The following is a 22,154-nucleotide window of genomic DNA, read 5'->3' as shown; positions in this document are numbered from 1 at the left end:
AAAATAAAAAACACAGAAATAATTTAACAGGAAATGTGCAAGAGGAAAAGGAAGTAAACAATGAAATTTTACTAAGTGACATAAAAGATCTAACTGAATGAACTTATGCTTCTGGATAAGAAGGTTCAATATTACAAGTAAGATACAACTCCCCAAGTTAACTTATAAACACAATACAAATTCAATCACTAAATAAAACATTTTTTTTTTTTTAAACTTAATGAACTGGTTCTAAAGTCATGTAGAAGAATACACTTACTAGATGTTTAAAAAAATTGGCAGGGGTAGGCAGACTTGCACTACAAAGATCAAAGTGTACTATAAAATCAAAGTATTTTAAAAAATTCAACAGATACAAATAAATAGCTTACTGTTACTGTAGACAAAACACAAGCAAAATCATGTAGGATAAAATTTCAAATTAACTGGTAAAGGAATTATTCTATACGTTAGCTATGACATCACATACTATACAGAAAATTCAATTTCAGATGAATTACAGATCTATATTCAAAAAGTAAAAACAAAGGTATTAGAAAAATGTACGGCAGAATATTCCTGTAATCTTAGGGTGATAAAATCCATTCTAAACAAGACAAAAACAGAGTTCACACACACACAAAAAGACAATATTTATTACATCTTTTATGTGTGGTCAAATATCTGCTCAGAACAATAACACAGGCAAAGGCTAAACAAAATGAAAACAAAGACTGACTAGAAAAAAAAGTATTTAAAATACACTGAGTAAGGGTTAATTTCTTGATGTGAATAAACCTTGAAATAAGAACAAAAAAACCAAAAGGAGAAACAGGCAAAAGTCATGAACAAACAATTCAGAAAAGTATTAATAGCCCACAGATATTCAGTTGGACCAAGAAACTGCCAACATTTGACCTACAAAAATAATGGCTTCTCCCTGGGTTTTGATCCTGCAAGTGATCAGAGAAACACAAATTACAACTGTATGATATAATCCATTTAGTAAAGTGATATTAAACAATGCACGTTATATAAAATTTACATATCCATCACCTTGATCAAAGTATTCCTTTTTTTAAAAGGTATGCCTTTTTTATAAATTTATCCTAAAGTGCTAAAAGATAACCTATGATGAGAATGCTCCTCAGAAAAGTGTTTATAACAAAAGCAAAAACTTGAAAATAATCTAAATGTTTGTAAAGGCAATGTTATATCCTTCACTTTCAAGATTGGTCCAGTAGAACTTGGGTTTCCAGTAGAAGCCTGAACATAACTCTATTCCAGGGCTTATAATATTGACATTATCTATTAATGTGACTTTTTCCCCTCACTAGATTTTAGACTCTTGAAAGTCAGGAAGACGTCTTATTGTCCTTGAAGCTCTAATACACAGTCTAGCATTAAGAATTTTTAAATAGTAGATCTTGAATCTATGTTATTGAGTTGAATTTACTAGCACAAATTCTCTGATTTGGCTGATATAGCAGTCAGAGAGAGGTAGGTATGTAACAGAAGTAAAAAGATACTCAACTAGAATTTATTTAAAGGAAGTTAATATAGAGCAGGCTGAGGTTTTGCTGTGGGAGAAGACACTGAGCATGTTTTCAGAATTCAAACTAATTCAGAAAGTTTCATAATTCAAGAAATACAAAGTAAAACTGGTAATTAAGAAACACTGAAGTGACAAGAGTTGAGGCACATGCTGTCTGAAGTATTTGCTGCCTCCCACTTGCCTGTTCTACACATGGAGCCACGGCTTTGCAGAAGTTTCTTTCTGACTAGCAGCAGAAGTGCTGTCCTTACAGGAAGCCCTCACAATAATTTTGCAAACAAATCAACAAATCCGCAAAAATAAGAGGCCAAAGAACCATTCAGTAATCACCAAGAAGAATGGGAGAAATTAAAGTTCTTGAAAGGAAGTGCTCATGAAGTGGCTTAATAAAAGTAAGTGTTTTGGGTTTCAAAGCTTAAGAAAATGTAAATGGTGCAACAGAAAGAAAGGTTACAATGAAGAGAGAAGGAAAAAAATAAAAATATGAAGGTATTCAATAACCAAAAATTCTAAAGGCCAGTATTTGTCGTGAATTACCCATACATCAAAACTGATAAGCATCTAATGAAAATGCTATACAAAAAAAACTAAGGGTAAAAAATCAAGAATAACAGGAAGATTATAGATGATTCACTAAAAAAATATAATGGTCCTTATATTTGAGAAGATATTTAATTTCATCCACAGAGAAATGCAAATTATAACCAAACTAAGAAGTGGATAAAGAAGATGTGGTATACATACAAAATGGAATATTACTTACCCATGAAAAAGAATAAAATCTTGCTATTTGTAACAACATGAATGGATCTAGAGGGTATTATACTAAGTGAAATAAGACAGTGAGAGAAAGACAAATACCATATGATTTCATTCAAAGGTGGAATTTAGGAAACAAAACAAATGAACAAAGAGAAAAAAGAGACAAAAAAACAAACTCTATTTAAATACAGAGAACTGGTGGTTACCAGAGGGGAAGGGGGAATGGGCGAAATAGGTAAAGGGATTAAGAATACACTTATCATGATGAGCCTTGAGTAATGTATGGAACTGCTGAATCACTATACTGTACACCTGAAACTAATACAACACTAAACGTTAAATATACTAGAATTTAAAAAAAATAATAAACCAAGAAACATTTCTCACCTAATAGGTTGGCAAAAATTCAAAACTTTAAATTCCACTAGCAATTATCAAGAAAAAGGCACTCTTACATATTGCTGGTAAGAGTGCAAAATGGTACAAAAAAAAAAAAAAAAAAAAAAGGAAAAGAAAAAAATAAGAGTGTATAATGGTACAACACCTATGAAGGGACATTTAGCAATAGCTAATTAATCTTCATATTCATTTACTACTTGACCCAGTAATCTCACTTCTATTAATCTTTCCTCAATATAAACCCCCACAAATATGAAACAACACAGATGTACAGGGTTATTCATGGCAGCATTATTTGTAATAGCAAAGCACTGGAAACAATCCAAGTTCCTGTCAATAAGGGACGAGTTGAGTCAACTATGATACATCCACATAATAGATTACTGTGCAGAGAGCCAAGAGAAAAAAATAAGGAAAATTCCTACCGACTGAAAAAAGAGTATTTATAAGCATATATTAAGTGAAAAAAAAAGGGGGAGAGACAAAAAAAAAAGAGAAGATATACAATGTTTTGCCAGAAAGAAAGAGAAACAATGTTAAGCACCTGCTTATTAATCTGGGGGAAATACATATACACACACAGGATAAACTAAAAGCTAATGAAAGTGACTACCTATGTCAGGCAGGTCAGCAAGGGAAGGAATGGATAAGAATTCTGAGTATATGTTTTATATAATTTTGACTCTCATTCATGCAAGTGATCTTCAAGTAAATAAATCAATAAAATAGTTAATACAGTTTACTATTATAAATTATACAATTGTAAATAGTGTAGCTATTATTCATCCTCTGGAGGATGCATTCTAAATACACATATATAAAAAAAATGAACTTTAAATTAGTAAGGTGTTGCTGAGAATTTGGGTTTTTACTATTGGAAAAAGGAAATACAAATATGAAATGTAAGAAGATGAAGAAAAACCTAGTGGTACTGGATGTGACCTGGAACTACCAATATGAACTTGTGACGGTAGATCTCCCTGCCTCTGTACATTACAAAGGCTAAGAAGTAATGACACCACGACACCTCAGCAGAAATGAGTACACCTAGTCGCTAAATATAACTGCCCACTAAAAAGAACAAAAACTCCTTAAAGAAGTAACTGATTCCAGAGCTGGGGCAAGGGAAAGTTGAACATTTAACTTAAAACAACTTGTTTCCAGAAAACAAGGAAATGCTCAAGATAATAGAATCACATCAGAAAGACACAGGAGCTGGATTCCTACTGGCCAGATCAAGAACAAAGAATAATGGTAAATGATTATAACACAATGAATAACAGAAGAACTCATGAGCTCACAGTATTATTTTTTTTTTTTAAAGAGGAAGAGCTCTTCTCCATAGAAGAGCATCAATTAATGTTAGAATTATGAAATCACTATTTTGTAACCAATGCAATATGTAAGTCAAGGATCATCAACGGATGCTAAAACCACTAAGTGGACAGATCCTTCTATGATCTTGAAATACGATTATTTATTTCATATTTCAGTTGATCTACATGGGGTTTAGGAGTGCCAACCCCTCATGTAGTAGTTGAAAACCGTGTAATTTGACTCCCCCAAAACATGACTACTAATAGCTAACTGCTGCCCAGAAGCCTTACTGATAACACAAACAATTGTTCAACATGTATTTTATACTGTATTTTTACAGTCAAGTAAACTAGAGAAAAAAATCCTAAGAAAATTATTAACAAAAAGAAAATAAATTCACAGGACTGTATTTATGGGCAACAAAAAAAAAACTCACATAAAGCAAATCTATGCAGTTCCAATCCATGTAATTTGCTAAAAGGTCAACTATAGTTATAAAGGTAAAAAGTCTCCCTTACAATGAAGAAACTTGGTGGTCATCATCTTAACCAAGTGATGAAACATTATCACTAAAAGGGGTAACTTGTTATAAACCAACTAACGAAACATGATGAATAAGAAGTACCAACATTACCTATGCAGTAATCTTGCAAATACATATAATCTAAATTAGGAAACTGTTATATCAACTCAAAATGCATAACACTCTACAAACAATATCATACTCTTCAAAAAAAGGTAAATGTTATGGAAGATGGGGGAAGAGGCAAGAGGACTTGTTCTAAACTAATGAGACCAAAGAGACAGAATCAAATGCAGCAACTGTACTCAGATCCTGTACTTAAAAAAGAAAAGGGAAAAAAGTATATAAGAGAGACATTTTGGGAATTTGGGGACATTTTAAAATGTAGTATTTATATTAGATATTCTTAAAATAGTGTTAATTTTCTTAGGTGTGAAAATGAATTATGGTTATGTATGAGAATGCCTTTATTCTTAGAAGATATATGCTGAAGTATTTAGGAGTAAAGTATCAAGACATATATAACCAATTTTTTTAAAGGCTCAAGGAAAGATGAGCAAAACACACATATTTACATACGTGTGTGTGTGTGTGGGTCTATTTAAAGACACATAAAACATATGTACCAAAATTCTTAACAAGTAGTCAATCTAGAGAAAGGGCATACAAGTGTTCATTATACTGTTCTTTGGATTTTTGTCTGGGTATGAAAATGTTCTGAGTAAAAAGTTACAGAAAAATGAGAGAGAAATTTCACTTCACACTCTGAACTGATATGTATTCGAGACTGGTGAAGTTTTTTTGCAAAGGGCCAGTTAGTAAACATTTTAGGTTTGCAGGCCATATGGTCTGTCCCAACTACTCAACTCTACTTTTGTAGTGCAAAGATAGCTACTGAAGGCAAAACATAAACAAATGAGCATGTGTTCCAGGAAAACATTATTTACAAAAATAGGCACTGGCCAAATTTGGTTCATGGAATATAATTTGCCATCCCCTCATATAATTATTAAACTTTTAAAGACTGCATGGACACACAATGCTCTTTCTTCCCTGATTCTAAGTATACAGGGTTTTTGGGGGTTCGTTTTAAAATTCATATTCCTCAAGATCATGGCTTCAACTATTAATTTTAACAAAAGGACTCCCACCTATAGCACCTGCTTTGATATCTTACGGCAGATTTCTATATTTCTATTATGTATTTCACAAAATTCCCACATGGATGGTGTACCAGAAGCACATTTAGTAGCCAAAATAAAAAAAATTTTTTTTTAAAAGATTTTATTTTATTTATTTAACAGAGAGAGAGATCACAAGTAGGCAGAGAGGCAGGCAGAGAGAGAGGAGGAAGCAGGCTCCCCGCAGAGCAGAGAGCCCGATGCGGGGCTCGATCCCAGGACCCCGAGATCATGACCTGAGCCGAAGGCAGCAGCCTAATCCACTGAGCCACCCAGGCGCCCCCCAAAATAAAATTTAGTACATTTTTCCCCAAGCCAACTTCTCCTCCAACATGATTTAATTCTACCAGTTCTAAATCATCCAACTACCCATTTAGGTTGAGAAACTGGCTGACGGAGTTAACACAGCAGGCCTGAGACTGCCTATCCTCAGAAAGGTGGGCTTCTAAGGCTGGCCCTTGGCTGGCACCCAGGAACTTACATTTTGGGAGGGTTCCGACCATTCCCAGAACTACTAAGAGTGGCTCACTGTGCCTAAACCATTTGCACAAATAATGTGGTTTATGCGAAAAACCAGCTTTGCTTTAGGAAATCTGAAATTTGGGTACATGCAAGTAAAGGGAGACAACATAACTTTGGGCACTGAGTCTAATGAGCTGCCCTGGTAAACAACACTCACAATCTGATGTGGAGGAATTAAGAATCTTCTGTGTGACTTCACTAGGACAGGATGCCTGAAGTGTGCATCTGATTTCCTCCAGACATTGCCCCATATGCCTTTTGTCTTTGATGATTTTGTACTGTACCTTTACATGGTAAAAATTTTAATGGTGAGTATAACTAATGAACGCTGTGAGTCCTTCTAGTGAATCACAAAATCCTGGGGTATGCTTGGGGATCTTTGACACACCTTGGAATTTCTCTTTCTCACCCAGGTATTTATTTTATCAGTTGCAAAGTCTTCTTGATTTAACATTCATTATCTCACTTCTCATTCACGTTTCCCTCTCCATTTCCACCGTTCTGTCCTATTGAGGATTCCGTTACTGCACTAGTCTCCCACTGTACTTTCTACTTCCCCACTTAATTTCTTGGTACATAATTCTAATTATTCCATCTCTTAGTTTAAAGATCCTTGATGGTAATTCATTTTATGATGGAATGAAGCCTAAAATCTTAAACCTTTAATCAGCAAGTTTGTTCTTTAACCTTAGTTTCTATTATACACATACTTTATACTTCAGCCAAATCACCAACTGTCAATTCCCAGGTGGTAGTCTGGCACAAGTCCTCTCCTCTAGACTTGAGCCAACAGAGCTTCCAATACATCAAATACCACTCCCCATACCTGTGTGAATCCATACAGTCTAAGTTCAAGTGTCATCTCCTACATGAAGCCCTCCTCGATCAGTTTAGCTGGAAATAATCACTTTTTTTCTGAATTTTAATAGGATGTTAGCTGTTTCTTTGTAATGGCACTTATCACTTGGTCTATCTTGGATTAACTTTTGTATCCTCCTACGGTGCCACACAACTGTATGCACTTCCTTAGTATTTACTGAATGAAAAGATGAAAAAACGAAAAGGCAATCAGATGGATGCCTGGTTCCAGTGTTACATTAAAGAAGAAAATATATTCTTAGGAATGATGTTATAAGTGGGAGTTAGATATTGCTGAAACAGTATTATTCTCATTCAAGAGCCATACTGTACATTTAATCATACACCTAGAAGTGTATGTAGCAAGGTACTATGCTTAGTCCCATGCAAAAAACCATGGGTAAATAAGCTTCAGTGGACTGTCTCAAATCTAATCCTCTCTATAAATAGTACTATTTATGGAAAATGTGAGTTAAATTCCTAACAAACTTTACGACATCTTTATAATACAATCCATAAGATAGGAACTGGCCTTATATCAATTATACATTGGTTGTGATAATAAAGGTGTAAGAAAGCATGGTTTTTTCCAAAAAAGATACACATATTCAAAACCAAATCAATTTTATTATTTTCTAGTTTATAGAGTTTAGAACATTTAGGAGGACAAAGGATATATCTCTGCCACCAAACACAAAAGAAAAAAATAAAATGGCATCCTTTAATGCAATAGGGGAATAATGGGTTTTTATAAAAGATTATAACTGAACCTGGAGGAAAAAAGGGAGTAACTGTTCTCTAATTAAAGATGTTTAAGTATTTTTCCTAAACACACACTCCAATTTGAGAAAGCTTATATTTTTGCTCCACACATTATATAAATAGGCCCCATAGTGGGATGAAATATTCGAAGACAGAAAAAACTAACTTTGAGTGAAATACACTACCTCCAACAACGATGTTCACCATTTCTTCTACAATGCTCTGTACAATGTCTTGTGGCTTTTCCTCACAGTCATGGTTTTCTCCATCATATAATATGCCATTTTTAGATAACGCTTTAAAAAAGAAAAATCCAAGAAAATATTACTTTAATTTTTTGGAAACTTTACTAAACATTTAAATTTAAAAACTTTCCTTAAAAATTAAGAATAAAAGAAAATATGATAAATGAAACTAGAAGCGATTATAAGTTAAACCTTCGAAGTTCATAACTAACCCAAGTTAAAAATATTTATAAATTCAAGCCAACTTTAAAAATGCTTTACCTGACAAACTATTAAATGATGATTCAACTTAAGTAGATTTTCTAGATTATTCCTTTAGGAGCCAAATACTTTAAAGTATTTTGAATGAAACATTTTTTTTTTTTTTAAGATTTTATTTATTTATTTCAGAGAGAGAGAGAGACAGCGAGAGAGGGAATACAAGCAGGGGGAGTGGGAGAGTTGGAGAAGAAGGTTTCCTGCTGGGCAGGATCCCAACACAGGACCCTGGGATCATGACCTGAGCTGAAGGCAGACACAATGACTGAGCCTGCCAGGTGCCCCTGAATGAAATATTTCTAACACATCTGACACTCTTATAAGTATATATTAAATGTAATTAGAGCCTACATTGATTAATTCAGTTCATCAGTAATAACAAGCTCATCATTGTGCCTTAATATTTTTGAGGTTCTTAAAGAAGAGACATAGGGCTACCTGGGTGTCCACCAGTGCTTTCTAGCCCTTCCTTACTCTTCCCCCACAAAAAATCCACATATCCAGTGTAAAACTAAATTTAACAAATAAAGAAAAGAGTTCTTTCCCCAATTTAACAATCAAAAGCAGATTTAAAAGCCCATCAGAACTTCTGAACAGCTTAAGAGAAACTGGTGAAACCTGACACTCCAGAGTTAGCTTGCAGATAAAAATAGAATTTCCACTGGGTTTTCTGAAATGCCACAAATATCTCAGGAAGGCTCAATTAGCACTTTGGGATGCTTTGGGATCCGAGACCCTACTCCAAATGGCATCAGACTGCATATTAGTTGATAGGCTAACACACCCATCCCCACTCACACTACTATACAGGGCAAATACTTATGATTCTGGCTTCCAGAATCCTGTCCTCTGTATTGTTCACCACTACTAATCTATGTTTGCTACATTCTATAAAACACTGTATGCCACAAGGGGAAATTTGATAAATAAGCATACCAAATCGGTTTTATTTTTATTTTTTTAAAGATTTTATTTATTTGACAGATAGAGATCACAAGCAGGGAGAGAGGCAGGCATAGAGAGAGAGAGAGGAGGAAGCAGGCTCCCTGCCAAGCAGAGAGCCCAATGCGGGGCTCGATCCCAGGACCCTAGGATCATGACCTGAGTGAAAGGCAGAGGCTTTAACCCACTGAGCCACCCAGGCGCTCCCCAAATCGGTTTTATTTTATAAAAAAGTCAAGTACAGTAACACTTAAATTTTTAGCAAAGTAAAAATATATAAAATGACCTCTGACAAGGTAATTTTTCCACCAGCCTTAAGCTTTGTTATTTTTTTAAGGTTTTATTTCCTAAGTAATCTCTACACCCAACGTGGGGCTTGAACTCACAACCCCGATACCAACAGTCACACACTCCACTGACTGAGCCAGCCAGTGCCCCTAAGCTTTGTATTTCTGTGCTCTAGTTGGCTAATATTATCTAGAATCTGAAAGTTAGTTTCAACAAAACTAAATACACACAGTCACTAATATGTGTATAAAATAACTAGTGAATCAAGAGTCAATTCTCACACAAATAATCTAACAAATAGATTAAAGTAACAGTAATATTACACACAGGAAATCATTAGAGAAGTTAACTATTATGTCCAAAGTGATCTAACTAATTAGTGATAGAGAAGTGATTCAAAGCAGATAATCTAACTCCAGAGCACTCTTAACCAATGCTTCTGAGGAAGAATTTTTATCAGCGATTGGGAGAAAACACCTTTGGGCCAAAGTAATCATTACTATGGTACAGTGAGTTATGTTCTATTTATAATTCTGTATCCTATAAGGTGACTCATACACAGTAGATGCTTACATTCCCTGGGTCTCAGCCCATGTTGTTTCTTCTATCAGATAATCTTCTAGCTAGCCAATTCCAACTCCTATCCAACAAGATTCAACAAAATCATGATCGCTTTCTCTACAAAGGTATTGCCTAACTCTCCTAAGCAGAATGACCTTGTGCATGCCACTTTCAGGATATTTACCACATTATACATCATTTATACACCTGACCATCCAGGCAGACCATGAGTACCTTAAGAAGAATGTTTTTATCTCCATCAGTATTTTAACCCCAAGTCCCACATAGTGCCTACCACATAGTATGCTAAATAAATGGTTTACTGAATCCATGAAGAAATGAAGGAATAAATAAAGTCCCAGCTTTATTAGAGATTAGCCCTTTCCATTAGCCCCTTTATAAACTCACAGTAAAAGTAGGTGAAATTCCAGCAATGGCAGACTAGAACAGATTTACTATTGGCTTTACTACTGTCAATAGTTGGATTTATCAAAATTATCCCTTTTAAAATAAATAGTAAAGGACTATGAAAAATAGTGAAAAGGCATCTAAACATACCCCTGTTGAGGTTCATGCCACTATTGTTGTAAAAAAGATGTGGCTAAAAAAAAAAAAAATCAAGAGCTGAAAATAAATTACAGAAGTCTTTTCTCAAAGAAAAATCTAGAATTCAGATAAACTGTTACTAAGCCCTAACTATCCTACCTCCACACAAACACAGTGAACAGGCAAGAGAATTTTCATCATTTTTTGACACCAACCTAAGAAGGAAAAAAGGGAACAACCAAATTCCCTGGAATAGCTAAAGCTCAAAATAATGTTTGGAGGAAAAAAAAAAATCATGTGATTATTTTCAGAAAAACAAATTAGTAAAATAAATAAATGTAATTTCATTTTTGTTATCTTGTACCCTTTTTTCAAAAAAGATTTTATTTGAGAGAGAAAGAAAGCAAAAGCACACAAGAGTGGGAGGAGAAACAGAAGGAGATAGAGGGGGAATCTCAAGCTGACTCCATACTGGGCACGGAGCCTGGAGCCCAACTTGACTTGCATCTTGATCTTGTGAACTTGAGATCATGACCAGAGAGCCAAAACCAAGAATCAGATGCTTAGTCAACTGAGCCACCTAGGGGCCTCATCCTTTTCTTATAAATAAATTTACTTAGAAAAATAGTATTGGAGAACATCTCAATTTTAGTGATTACTACATATCAGGACATAAAAATATTTCTGTATGTCAAGCAGTTGGTCTCTCAAAAGATTTTTTATACTAAATTTCAGTAATTTATAGACCATAATATTTTTCCAAACCAATAACATTCTGATGCCCTAAGGTTTTCAGTCATATTCCAGAACCTTACTAAATAAATAGGTCTATTATTGGCTCTGAAACTAATTTTAAGGAAAAAACTCAAGTTCCTATATAACATGCTAACAGACATTTATGACCTCTTTTAGTAACATATATCTCTTCCCAAACAAATCTGTAAATCATATTACTCCTGAGATACCAATGAATGCATAGTGTCATTAGTAGGTGTCTTGTGTGTTGAAGTCAATTAACTTCACCACTTAGCAAAGAAAAATCCACATTACCATAATGTGTCTGATATCCATGAAGTCATATTACCCTTCCCCCATTTCTTTCCCAAATATGTGTGCCTACACTCTCCCCTTTAGCACACACACATGCCCCACAAAAACCCTTCTCAAAAAGATTACTTTCAGCTGCAGCTGCCTGATCAGCTTCAGTCTGTTCATTTTCTGCACTGGAAATATCAGATCCATTTTCAGGTTCTGTGTCATCCTGAAGGCTTTTATCCACATCATTTGTATGGGAATCAAGGTCCCCTTCATGTTCTTGGGACATGTGATCAACAGTTTGAGGTGGCAAAAATCTAAGTTGAGGTGATTCAGGCTCATGATGGCTTACTGGAGACTGCAACAGATGATGATGCTGCCGATGCCTTTCTTTTTCCATTTGTTTGGCTTCCTGCAACTGGAAAAAAATAAAATAATTTTCCAGTACTAGTAAAATGAGTTGTTTAAAATTTGGAGGGATGTTAAGCTGAACTATAAATCCTTTATATATAAGGCGACACTTTATACATCAGAAGCAAAGAACATAAAATATACTAAAACTACACAAAAACAAGTAACAGTGGTTACTTCTTAGAGGGATGGAAATTGGTACTAAGAACAGAGACGGAAGTCTTTTAGTATGTATCTTCTCTTCACTACTTTTGGTGTTTGAATCATGTGAATGTCTAACCTAAACAAAACAAAGTTTAAAAACTGAAATAAATTTTAATAGCCTCAGTATAATAATTGGATTATTGCCAATAGAGGATTTTAGATTTTAGATTTTCTGAAAATCAAATAAAAGTTTCAATTAAGGGAGGGGAAAAAGTGGATGGGGAAATAAAACACATGCTCATTTTTACTCATACATACATCAACAAATTCTAGATACCACAAGAAAGTAAAAGTAATAGTAATAGTTACCTATAGGGAGTGGGGGTTAAGAAATGACCAAATTAGAAACAAGAGTGGAAGGGAATTTTCAGTGTAACATGTTCTTTTTTTTTTTTTTTAAAGATTTTATTTATTTATTTATTTGACAGACAGAGATCACAAGTAGGCAGAGAGGCAGGCAGAGAGGAGGAAGCAGGCTCCCTGCCGAGCAGAGAGCCCGATGCAGGGATCATGACCTGAGCTTACGGCAGAGGCACCAGGCGCCCCCAGTGTAACATGTTCTTATGTCACATTGTTAAACCTCTTCATAATTAAAAAAAAAAAAACAGAACTGCATTTAATAAATAAAATAGCAATGAGTACTTAAATGTCTCTGCTCAATCAGTCATCTTAATAGGGATAAAAAACTGTAACAACAAATGCTGAATTTTATTTTAGAAGAACTGTCATTATTATATATACAATACCACCTATAAAACCAGCTTACTTATGCTAAAAAGGTAATGATCAGAACCATAGAATTTCATTTTTTAGCACTTTATTTCTTTTAGACACATCTCTTCTGGTCCTCATGGCCTAATAAGAATGACTCTCACAGAGTTAATTTCCATAAAGGTAAACACTTTACTGTGCCCAAAATGAACATTTCGTATTTCTTAGTAATATTCCAGTTTATGTGGAAACACCAGAGCTAATTATATGAATTTATAAAATAAATTTAAATTAAAATATTTTAATGCTCAAAAGGTAGGAAGAACCTTGCAGTACGCATGGTCCAAATCCCGTATTTTACAGATACGGAAACTGATGGGCATGACTAAATGCACAGTTGGAAATGGAACAGAATTTTCAGACCAATACTTTAACCCACTCATGAGAAAGTCAACTTCCAAATTAGCAGTGAAGAACCTACTACCTGCAATGGATTCCTACCCTCAGCCTAAACTTCAACAGATCTGCACTATGGTTTAGTGGAGCAAGCGCATGCTTTGGAATCATAGATAAGCATGGCGTTGAATTCTATTTCTATTTATGCCAGAGTTACAGAAATTCTAGACATATCCTTAAAAAAAAGTTATTGAATGAAAATAAACCTTTAAACATTTTCTATAGACTTCCATACTTTCTAGACTAGGATTTCTCAACATCAGTGCTACTAACATTTTAGATCAGATAATTCTTTGCTGTGGAGAGGGGCTGCCCTGTGTGCTTCAAGGTATTTAGCAACATCCCTACCCTTTACTAAATTCCTATTAAGTACAATGTCAGATTCTGGATTGAACCTTGAAACAAAAAAAGGACATGTGTAGGAAAATTGGTGAAATACAAGTAGGCTCTGTAGTTTATTTAAAAGTAATGTACAAGTGTCAATTCCTGATTCTGATTATTATAATATGGTTATATAAGATGCTGGCATTAAGGAAAGAGAGTAAAGGAGATCTCTCTGGAATATCTAAAGTTTAAAATGGGCTCAAAAAAAGTTAAAAGCTGATTTGTAATTATGAAGACCTGAACAATTTAGAAATATGTACAAGTGATTCTTTAGTTGATCTCTTACCTCACCAAATGTATTTCCACAATATAGATACCTATTTTATTTTTAAAGGATGCAATGACTAAAAAATTTAGATTTTTAAATTTAGATTTTAAATTTAGCAGAATAGATCAAATTAGGTAGTTTTATGTCTACATTAAACTGATCTAAGCTTGACTATAATAAAAAATATTATCAATTCATAAACACTTCCATGAGGATGATGACAATAAATATCTTTCAAATTCTACTTGTGAACCATTAAAAATGTTTTTTCCAAAGTCAGACAAGTCAGTAAACCTCAAAACAATGCAAAATAATTCCGCAGATCTCCAGTAAGTAGAACTGTAAACGAAAATAGTCTTCTCTGCAAGCACGAAAGATTTCACTGTAATTTCTCTATAAACTCTTTTCTATATTTGATGCCTGTGGTATTCTTTAAATCTCTCTGTTTTTTAATACTTACTGCTTGGTTTTCCATGCGTGCAAAGATAACATTTAGCATCTGAGTAAGAGTAGCTTTGGCTGTTGTCTGATTGATGAGATTTTTGCTTGCTAGATAGATATTGTAACATGTTCTCACAGCTTGCAGTACGGTTCCTTCATGAATTTCTATGTGTTGAGATGTTACTGCAGTAAGTAAAGCCTTTAAAAAGAAAGACACAGTTGAAGCAATTTTCTACATCCAGAGTTTCAGCAAAAAAATATGAGTATTTTCAGACAACATTACCACTTTCAGGTACACACTAACAATTTTCAGTATATGCCAAGAGAATTTCTACCAGCCGTGAATACATATCATCAACTGGTAATAATTTCCAAATAATCCAAACCTAGAACACTAGAAAACTATTCAATCATACTATTTCAACCCAAGTTTCATTTTAATAAAAATATTACTTAGTTTCTTAAAATGCGCAGCATTAACTCTGTCACAACAGAACAGAGATATGCTTCATATGATATATCTGTCAAATGAGATTGTCAACTTTGGAGGACACAATGTCCTACTCACTCCCAAATTTTTCTGAGATCTTTCTTATAGACCAGACTCAATAAATGTACTGCTATTGTTGTTGAAGAGGTTTACAAATAGAATACAGCATTAAAATATCAGGTTAAATTAGAATAAAACATTTAAAATACTCCCAAGTGAATCCTCCAACAAAGTCAACAACTTTAATTTGCATGAAAGTTCATACATTAGGGTACTTGCAATTTCTCAAGAGCAAGGACTCCTCGGTCCTTTTATGCTGTACAATGCTATGCAGTCAGCACTGAGTATATGCTAAATAAACCATGACTCATATGAAACTGCAAATGATAGGCCAACTGACAAATGATAAACCAACTAGCTTTTTTAAAATAAAAATATGACTTGTGAAGTGAATACAGCTATGAAACTGAAAGGCTCAGAAGGGGCTACATTCACACATGAAAAACACTTGATACATGTAAATGATTTCAAAAGTACTAAACGTATAAGAAAATTTTACTGTATAAATGCATCACCACTACCATTAGTAGTCATATTAAGAATTCAAAATTTATAAGAAACTGAAAAAATAACTGAGTTTTTTTTTTTTAAGATTTTATTTATTTATTTGACACAGAGATCACAAGTAGGCAGAGAGGCAGGCAAGAGAGAGGGGGAAGCAGGCTCCCCGCTGAGCAGAGAGCCCAATGTGGGGCTCAATCCCAGGATCCTGAGAACATGACCTGCGCTGAAGGCAGAGGCTTAACCCTCTGAGACACCCAGGTACCCCTTGAGTGACTTTTCCTTAAAGGAGTTTAATCATCCAGGTATATATATAGCACAAACTCAACACAAAGTTCAGCTAAGCAGGTTGGTTCAGCAGATAAAAAGGTACAAAGAAATCAGGAAAGCTGGTATACAAACAGTTCACATGGTGAAGCATGAGACTAGAGGTCAGACTATAAAGGTCCAGAAGTAGAGGAAAAAGTAGAGGGGTCAAAGGAATATCACATGGATCCTAAAGCTCAGTAGATGGAATATGTACAGTCAACATTCCAGAAACTGAAAAAATCTGGGGGCCCAAGCCTAAATCGGGACCTTCAAAATAAAAGACTTGGAAATATAATCTTCCAGTGAACTCATGACATTCAACAAAACCCCCTCATATGGTGTCTAAAAAGCAACTAAATTACCTCTATTACAGCTGGGAAGCACATAAAATGACCTTTCAAAATATTTCCAAGATAATGGCTTCTAATTTTAAAAAATAGAGATTATGAATGACAAATTCACTATATAATCGATTACCTTTATTATTTGCAACTGAACTCCTTCATCTGTTTGAGGACCTTGGAAGCAGCCACAAATTGTTTCAATAATTCTATCAATTAATTTTTTGCCTGGTGTTGTACTATCTGGAGCATTGCCAGTCAAGTGCCCATAAGCAATAAGTTTCTGAATTGGGAAAAGAAACCAAAGATCCCCATTAAGCTAATATATATGCTAATTAAATATACATTAAAATTATATAATTCAGTAATATTAAACTTTTTACATAAAAACATTGAAGTAATTAAAGAAAAATTACCAACTTTTCCTTAAGAAAACTTTATTAGCTATAAACATGTAAAATTACTGATATTCATAATAACCACAAAAACATAACAGTCACAATAAAACCATCAGGCAATATTTTGAGAAAGCCAGGTCTCAGACCTTATCTCTGATGAATCAGAATAGCTTATTGCATTCTACCTAACCACTATTGATACTGCTTTTGTGAAAGCTGTATTAACACATTTAAGTGACTCAAAATCTCTTTCCACATAAGATCTGTGAAAATGCAGAAAACCCAATTTCCATGCACTGGCTATAAATCACAGATTTGTTCATTCATCATCCATTATAGCCCTGAAAGCCTTAGATATCATAATTTTAATTTTTCAGGGAAGACAAGGTTATAAATCAAATGAACTTAATCTATCTTCTGAAAAAAATCATATGAATATGGTCTTTTCCTAACCATTGAAATATTAGTTCAATAGGTTTAAGTTCCCAAACACTAAAAATACCTAAAAAGATAAGACCCCTCTATCTGGAAATTTTACAAGTATCTTAAGTCTTAAGAGAATCCTCTGTGTGTGTGCATGTAAATTAAACAGGATGAAAGATTTCAGGAATTTTTCTGACATAAATGAAAATCAGAGCTTAAGTCCAGCAGTAAATATAAATACTAAACTGTCAATATTAACCTACTGCTTTAAATAAAACAGAAGGCATTTAGTAAAATCATTTGCAAATGACTTACTTAGTAAAATCTGCAAATCATGAAATATGTAAATTCAGCAGCAGGTTAAAAGTCTTATTGTTCTTTCATCTCACTGAGGGAAAATGAGACCAAATCGACACGTGGTAAAGATAATGTGTCTCACTAAGCTAACTAATGATTTTTGTTACCCTTAAACTAGGAACATTTTTTTACAACTATTATTTTCTCTCTCTCAAACATAAGCAACCATTTGGTCTCTTATCACAACAAAAATATTCAAGGCTTTCATGGAAAATGTCTGAATCACCAATTATGAGTAATGTTTAGAAACATTCAATTAAATAGTTTTTAGATAATGACATTTTACACATACCTGTAAACAATCAAGAGATGTACTAACTATACGAGGACATTTGGACTGGCATGCCAACTCAAAGGGTAAGAAGTATTTGTCTGCTTCAATAAAATTTGTCTTTGATTTCACTGGTGGAAGAGTGCTTGATCCACCTTTCGCTTCTCCATGAGGAGGACTAAAGGAAAAAGAGTCCGAATAGACTATCACATTTTTCATATTGATGATAAACTCATATAAAAATACAAAGTTTCAATTCTAAAGGGAATTTTGCTAAACCAACTTTTATCTTCCCATATTTCATAATGGTACCCAAACTCCAGGGAAATTTCAATTTGCTACAGGTTAAAAGCTAGTGGCCAGACCTGTAACTAAATACAAGAAAATCAAATAAATTAGTTATTTAATTACTTAGAAAGTATTTAAATTACAAAACAATTAAATATTTAGTAATCCTCCTAAATATGAATCAAAGTTTTTAAGTGAAGACTTTAAAACATATCAGATGGTATTTCAGGAATACCGTTATATACTTATTTATGAGATCTTTTGCTTATATTTCTTAAGCCATTTTTTACTAGTTTTATTATAGAGATCACATACAGAAAATTTGTCACATATAGGTGATTATATTACTATTTTAGCCAAGATATGTTTGCAAATTATTTTTACTAAAGAAAAGAAACCCCACAAACCTCTGTTTTTCAGTTTCCGCTTTTATTTCCTCTGGGGAGAAAAAAGAGGCATATGTTAGAAAACATGACAAAAGAAAGACCACTAAGCAATTTGATTACAGGCTTTGTAAACTCATTTGTAACTTCTATAAGAAGTTGGGAAGAATGCAAATTCAAAAGAAATTCAGTACTAAAATTCTCTTGCTGCTAAATGCATTAATTTACACAGTTTAATGAAATACAGTTTAATGTATTTCAGTTTAATGAAAGCATACAAAGAATATATATTAATAACCATAAGGTTAAGTACAACTGCGGATTACTAATTCCCAAAGAATTTCTTTTCTCAAAGTAATTTTTTTTTGGTCAAGTAACTATACTAACTAGAAGCATTAATACTGAGAATGGAATATTATGTATTCAAGTTATAAAATATAGGGTACATGTTCAATGAGGGGTTAAAAAAAAACAACTCTACACGTAATCACTCTTGTGATTATCTCAAGATATCAGACCAGGACTATAACTTCTTGACCATGTACATGTGCTGATATTTAACCAGTATTTCTACTTATGACTACATAAAGCACTATAAAATACACATGCCCAGCCCCATGGGAAATTTTCCCTTTTGTTGTTTATAACTTATGAAATGTGGTAAATTAGGTAAATCCTACCTGTAATAAAAGACCCTTAAATTTAACTGATAGGCTGGGGGGGGGGGGGGAATGTCTAGTTAATTGATTAAACCTGTCTGAAAAAAGCTGGCAAATAAAACAGTCAAATATAACATTTATAATTATTATTACTGTAACCAATAGTTCTTGAGAACAAACTATGTACCAACATAAGCCTCACAGCCCTGTGAGATTTGTACTAACATCTTCATTTTAAAGATCAGGAAAGTGAGGCACAAAGAGGTTAATTTGCTCAAGGGCTGCATGGCTTGGGTACATGGCTAATCAGGTTTCACAACTGAATAATCTAATTCCAGGTCCTGGTTTCTTAACCACTCTATTACATAGATGTATCTATGAATACTGAACAAACGTGTTAAATTTGGAATTAAAAAGAAACTACTAAACTATAATTTAGTAATTAGTAAAAGTCATCTGGAGACTATATTAAGCCCTTTATTAAGTGGTTTTGTCAAATTACTTTGTCATACACACACAATTTATTCATTACCTACTCTGTGCCGAGCATTTGGTATTTGGTGTTTCAGTCTAGTCCTCTGTGGATTAAAGCTCTTTCCATTTTACCAGTGGTAGAAGTGGAAGGGACACAATATGAAAATAGTAACTATAATATTTAAAATACTACTTTAAAAAAGTTCACAATATCTGATACTAAAAAACTGTACAGTTCACCAATACATGTAATTAAAAATAATTTAAATCACCTTAAAAATACAGTACAAATGAAAGAAAAAATCTATTAACTGTCCCCAAATCTTTATTAAAATTTTTAAAACCCTATTTTTCATTTTTAAAATATTAATTGGCAGTTTTTGTAGAAGGTGAATTTCCATTTATAAAAACAGTAGGAAATAGGGTATTCTGGTTAATAATACATCAGTTAAGAACATCAGAAGTAGTTTATTTTAAATACCACTATGATTTGACACCATCTATTACTAAATAGCCATGTGATCTTGGGAAACAGCTCTCACTTCACTACTAGATGATGGCAAAAGTCTCTTATATTCTAAAACATCAGTCAACAACTATGGCTCTCATGCCAAAGCCACCCACCACTGTTTTCCTGAGTTTAAAAATAGTTTTTACAGCTGAACATCTGCAACCAATTTGACAACAGTGTACACTAACCTTCAAACTCAGTGAAGGTGTTATTCCACCTAAAAGAATTCTCCTTAGAACAGGATTACAAAATTTATACTCGATTATGATTATTTTGAATCTCATCAATAAAAAAATCTGTGTAAATATCTTTGTCTTTCTCCTTCTCTGTGTAAATTTGTTTTCTCTTATTACATAAGTACTTAAATAATATCCAATTTTTCTTCTGGGCCTAAAAAGCCCTTTATAGAAAAGGTTGTCTGACCTTTGCTCTAAAATTAGGGTTCAAAGGATCTTATCAGAATCTATGAACCATTTTATTCTATGATTCCATTATTTTTATTTATTTAATTTTTAAATTTTTTCCTAAACATATAATGTATTATTAGCCCCAGGGGTACAGGTCTGTGAATCGCCAGGTTTATACACCTCACAGAACTACCATAGCACATACCCTCCCCAATGTCCATAACCCCTCCACCCTGATTCCATTATTTTTAAATGTCCGTATTTATCTACCTATTTATTTATTTATTTTAGTGGGGGCATAAAGAGAGAATCTCAAGCAGACTCCCCACTGAGCGTGTAGTCTGACATGAATGCAATCCCACAACCCTGAGATGGTGACCTGAGCCGAAATCAAGAGTTGGACATTCAACCAACTAAGCCACTCAGGCACTCCTAAATGTCCATATGTAAATAGTCTAATAAAATATACCCAACATAAACTATATTGAATGTAATGTTTCTCTAATTCAGATAGTACTATATTTTTTTTCTATCTCCATATACAAAGTTAGTAGTATTCAAACTGATCTGGATAAGTCTTTTTTTAGAAGGAAATAAAACAATTTAACTCAACATTTCTAATGTTTTAATTACCTTGTACTAAATAAGAGTTTTACTTTTTCCTTTCCCTATACACTTATAACCACAGTAAAAAAAAGTTTTAAATGTTTTTTTTAAGATTTTATTTACTTATTTGTCAGAGAGAGAGAAAGAGAGAGCACAAGCAGGCAGAGTGGCAGGCAGAGTCAGAGGGAGAAGCAGTCTCCCTGCTGACCAAGAAGTCCGCTGTAAGACTTGATCCCAGAACCCTGGGATCATGACCGGAGCTGAAGGCAGCCACTTATCCTCCTGAGCCACCCAGGCATCCCTGTTCTGATAAAATCTTTAAAGGTCACAGAATAATTACAAGTTTTCCCACTGACAACTATCAACATAGCTTGCATGGTTATCTTTCTGGTCCCACAAAATGCTTTTATTTATAGAATCCCAAAGACTGTGTATTCATTTTAACATGTTTCCTTTCCAAGCCATTTCAGACTACTTACATTTAAAGACGTCACTAAAAAGTACTCAAGATTAAAAGGACAAGGGGCAATTGGGGGAGGCAGAAAATAAGTACTTCTCAAAATATTTAACATAACAGTATGATAAGGCACCGTATTTTTTGCTTGTTTGTTGTTCAGGCTACAGGTACTGATTCATCAGTCTTCTGTAAGAAGACTCATTACATATCCTCCTCAATGTCCATCACCCAGTTACCCTATCCCTCTACCCCCTTCCCCTCTAGCAACCCTCAGTTTGTCTCCTGTGATTAAGAGTCTCTAAGGTTTGTCTCCCTCTCTGGTTTCATCTTGTTTCATTTTTTCTTCTCTTCCCCTATGATCCTTTGCCTTGTTTCTTAAATTCCACTATCAGTGAGATCACATGGTAATTGTCTTTCTCTGATTGACTTATTTCGCTTAGCACAATATCCTTTAGCCACAGTATTTTAAAACAAGCTGAAATTTTTAAAGACTATACAATACTACTTTACATTTGTGCAGCAATTATAGTTTAAAACATTTTTCCACACATTACCGAATTTTATCTTCAAAGGACAACTCTTCATTTTATGGAGGAGGAAACCACTTATCA

At 33.7% G+C, this 22,154-nt stretch overlaps 1 protein-coding gene across 1 annotated transcript in view; it reads right to left on the bottom strand.

Annotated features, from left to right (window-relative positions):
- ARFGEF1 (ADP ribosylation factor guanine nucleotide exchange factor 1) overlaps positions 1-22,154 on the bottom strand; it is a 143,284-nt gene that overhangs the window by 74,871 nt on the left and 46,259 nt on the right. Inside the window, exons 2-7 of the mRNA XM_046012981.1 lie at positions 18,454-18,484; positions 17,780-17,936; positions 16,446-16,592; positions 14,628-14,807; positions 11,875-12,151; positions 8,044-8,154 (exon numbers count right to left, since the gene is read on the bottom strand). Of these exons, the coding sequence (XP_045868937.1) occupies positions 8,044-8,154; positions 11,875-12,151; positions 14,628-14,807; positions 16,446-16,592; positions 17,780-17,936; positions 18,454-18,484 (903 nt within the window). The remainder of the gene's footprint in view (positions 1-8,043; positions 8,155-11,874; positions 12,152-14,627; positions 14,808-16,445; positions 16,593-17,779; positions 17,937-18,453; positions 18,485-22,154) is intronic.

This window comes from Meles meles, chromosome 1 (genome assembly GCF_922984935.1).
Source record: "Meles meles chromosome 1, mMelMel3.1 paternal haplotype, whole genome shotgun sequence".
In the NCBI taxonomy this organism is placed as follows: Eukaryota; Metazoa; Chordata; class Mammalia; order Carnivora; family Mustelidae; genus Meles; species Meles meles.
Note: the sequence above shows the minus strand (reverse complement) of the source record. Positions and strands in the feature narration are given on the sequence as shown.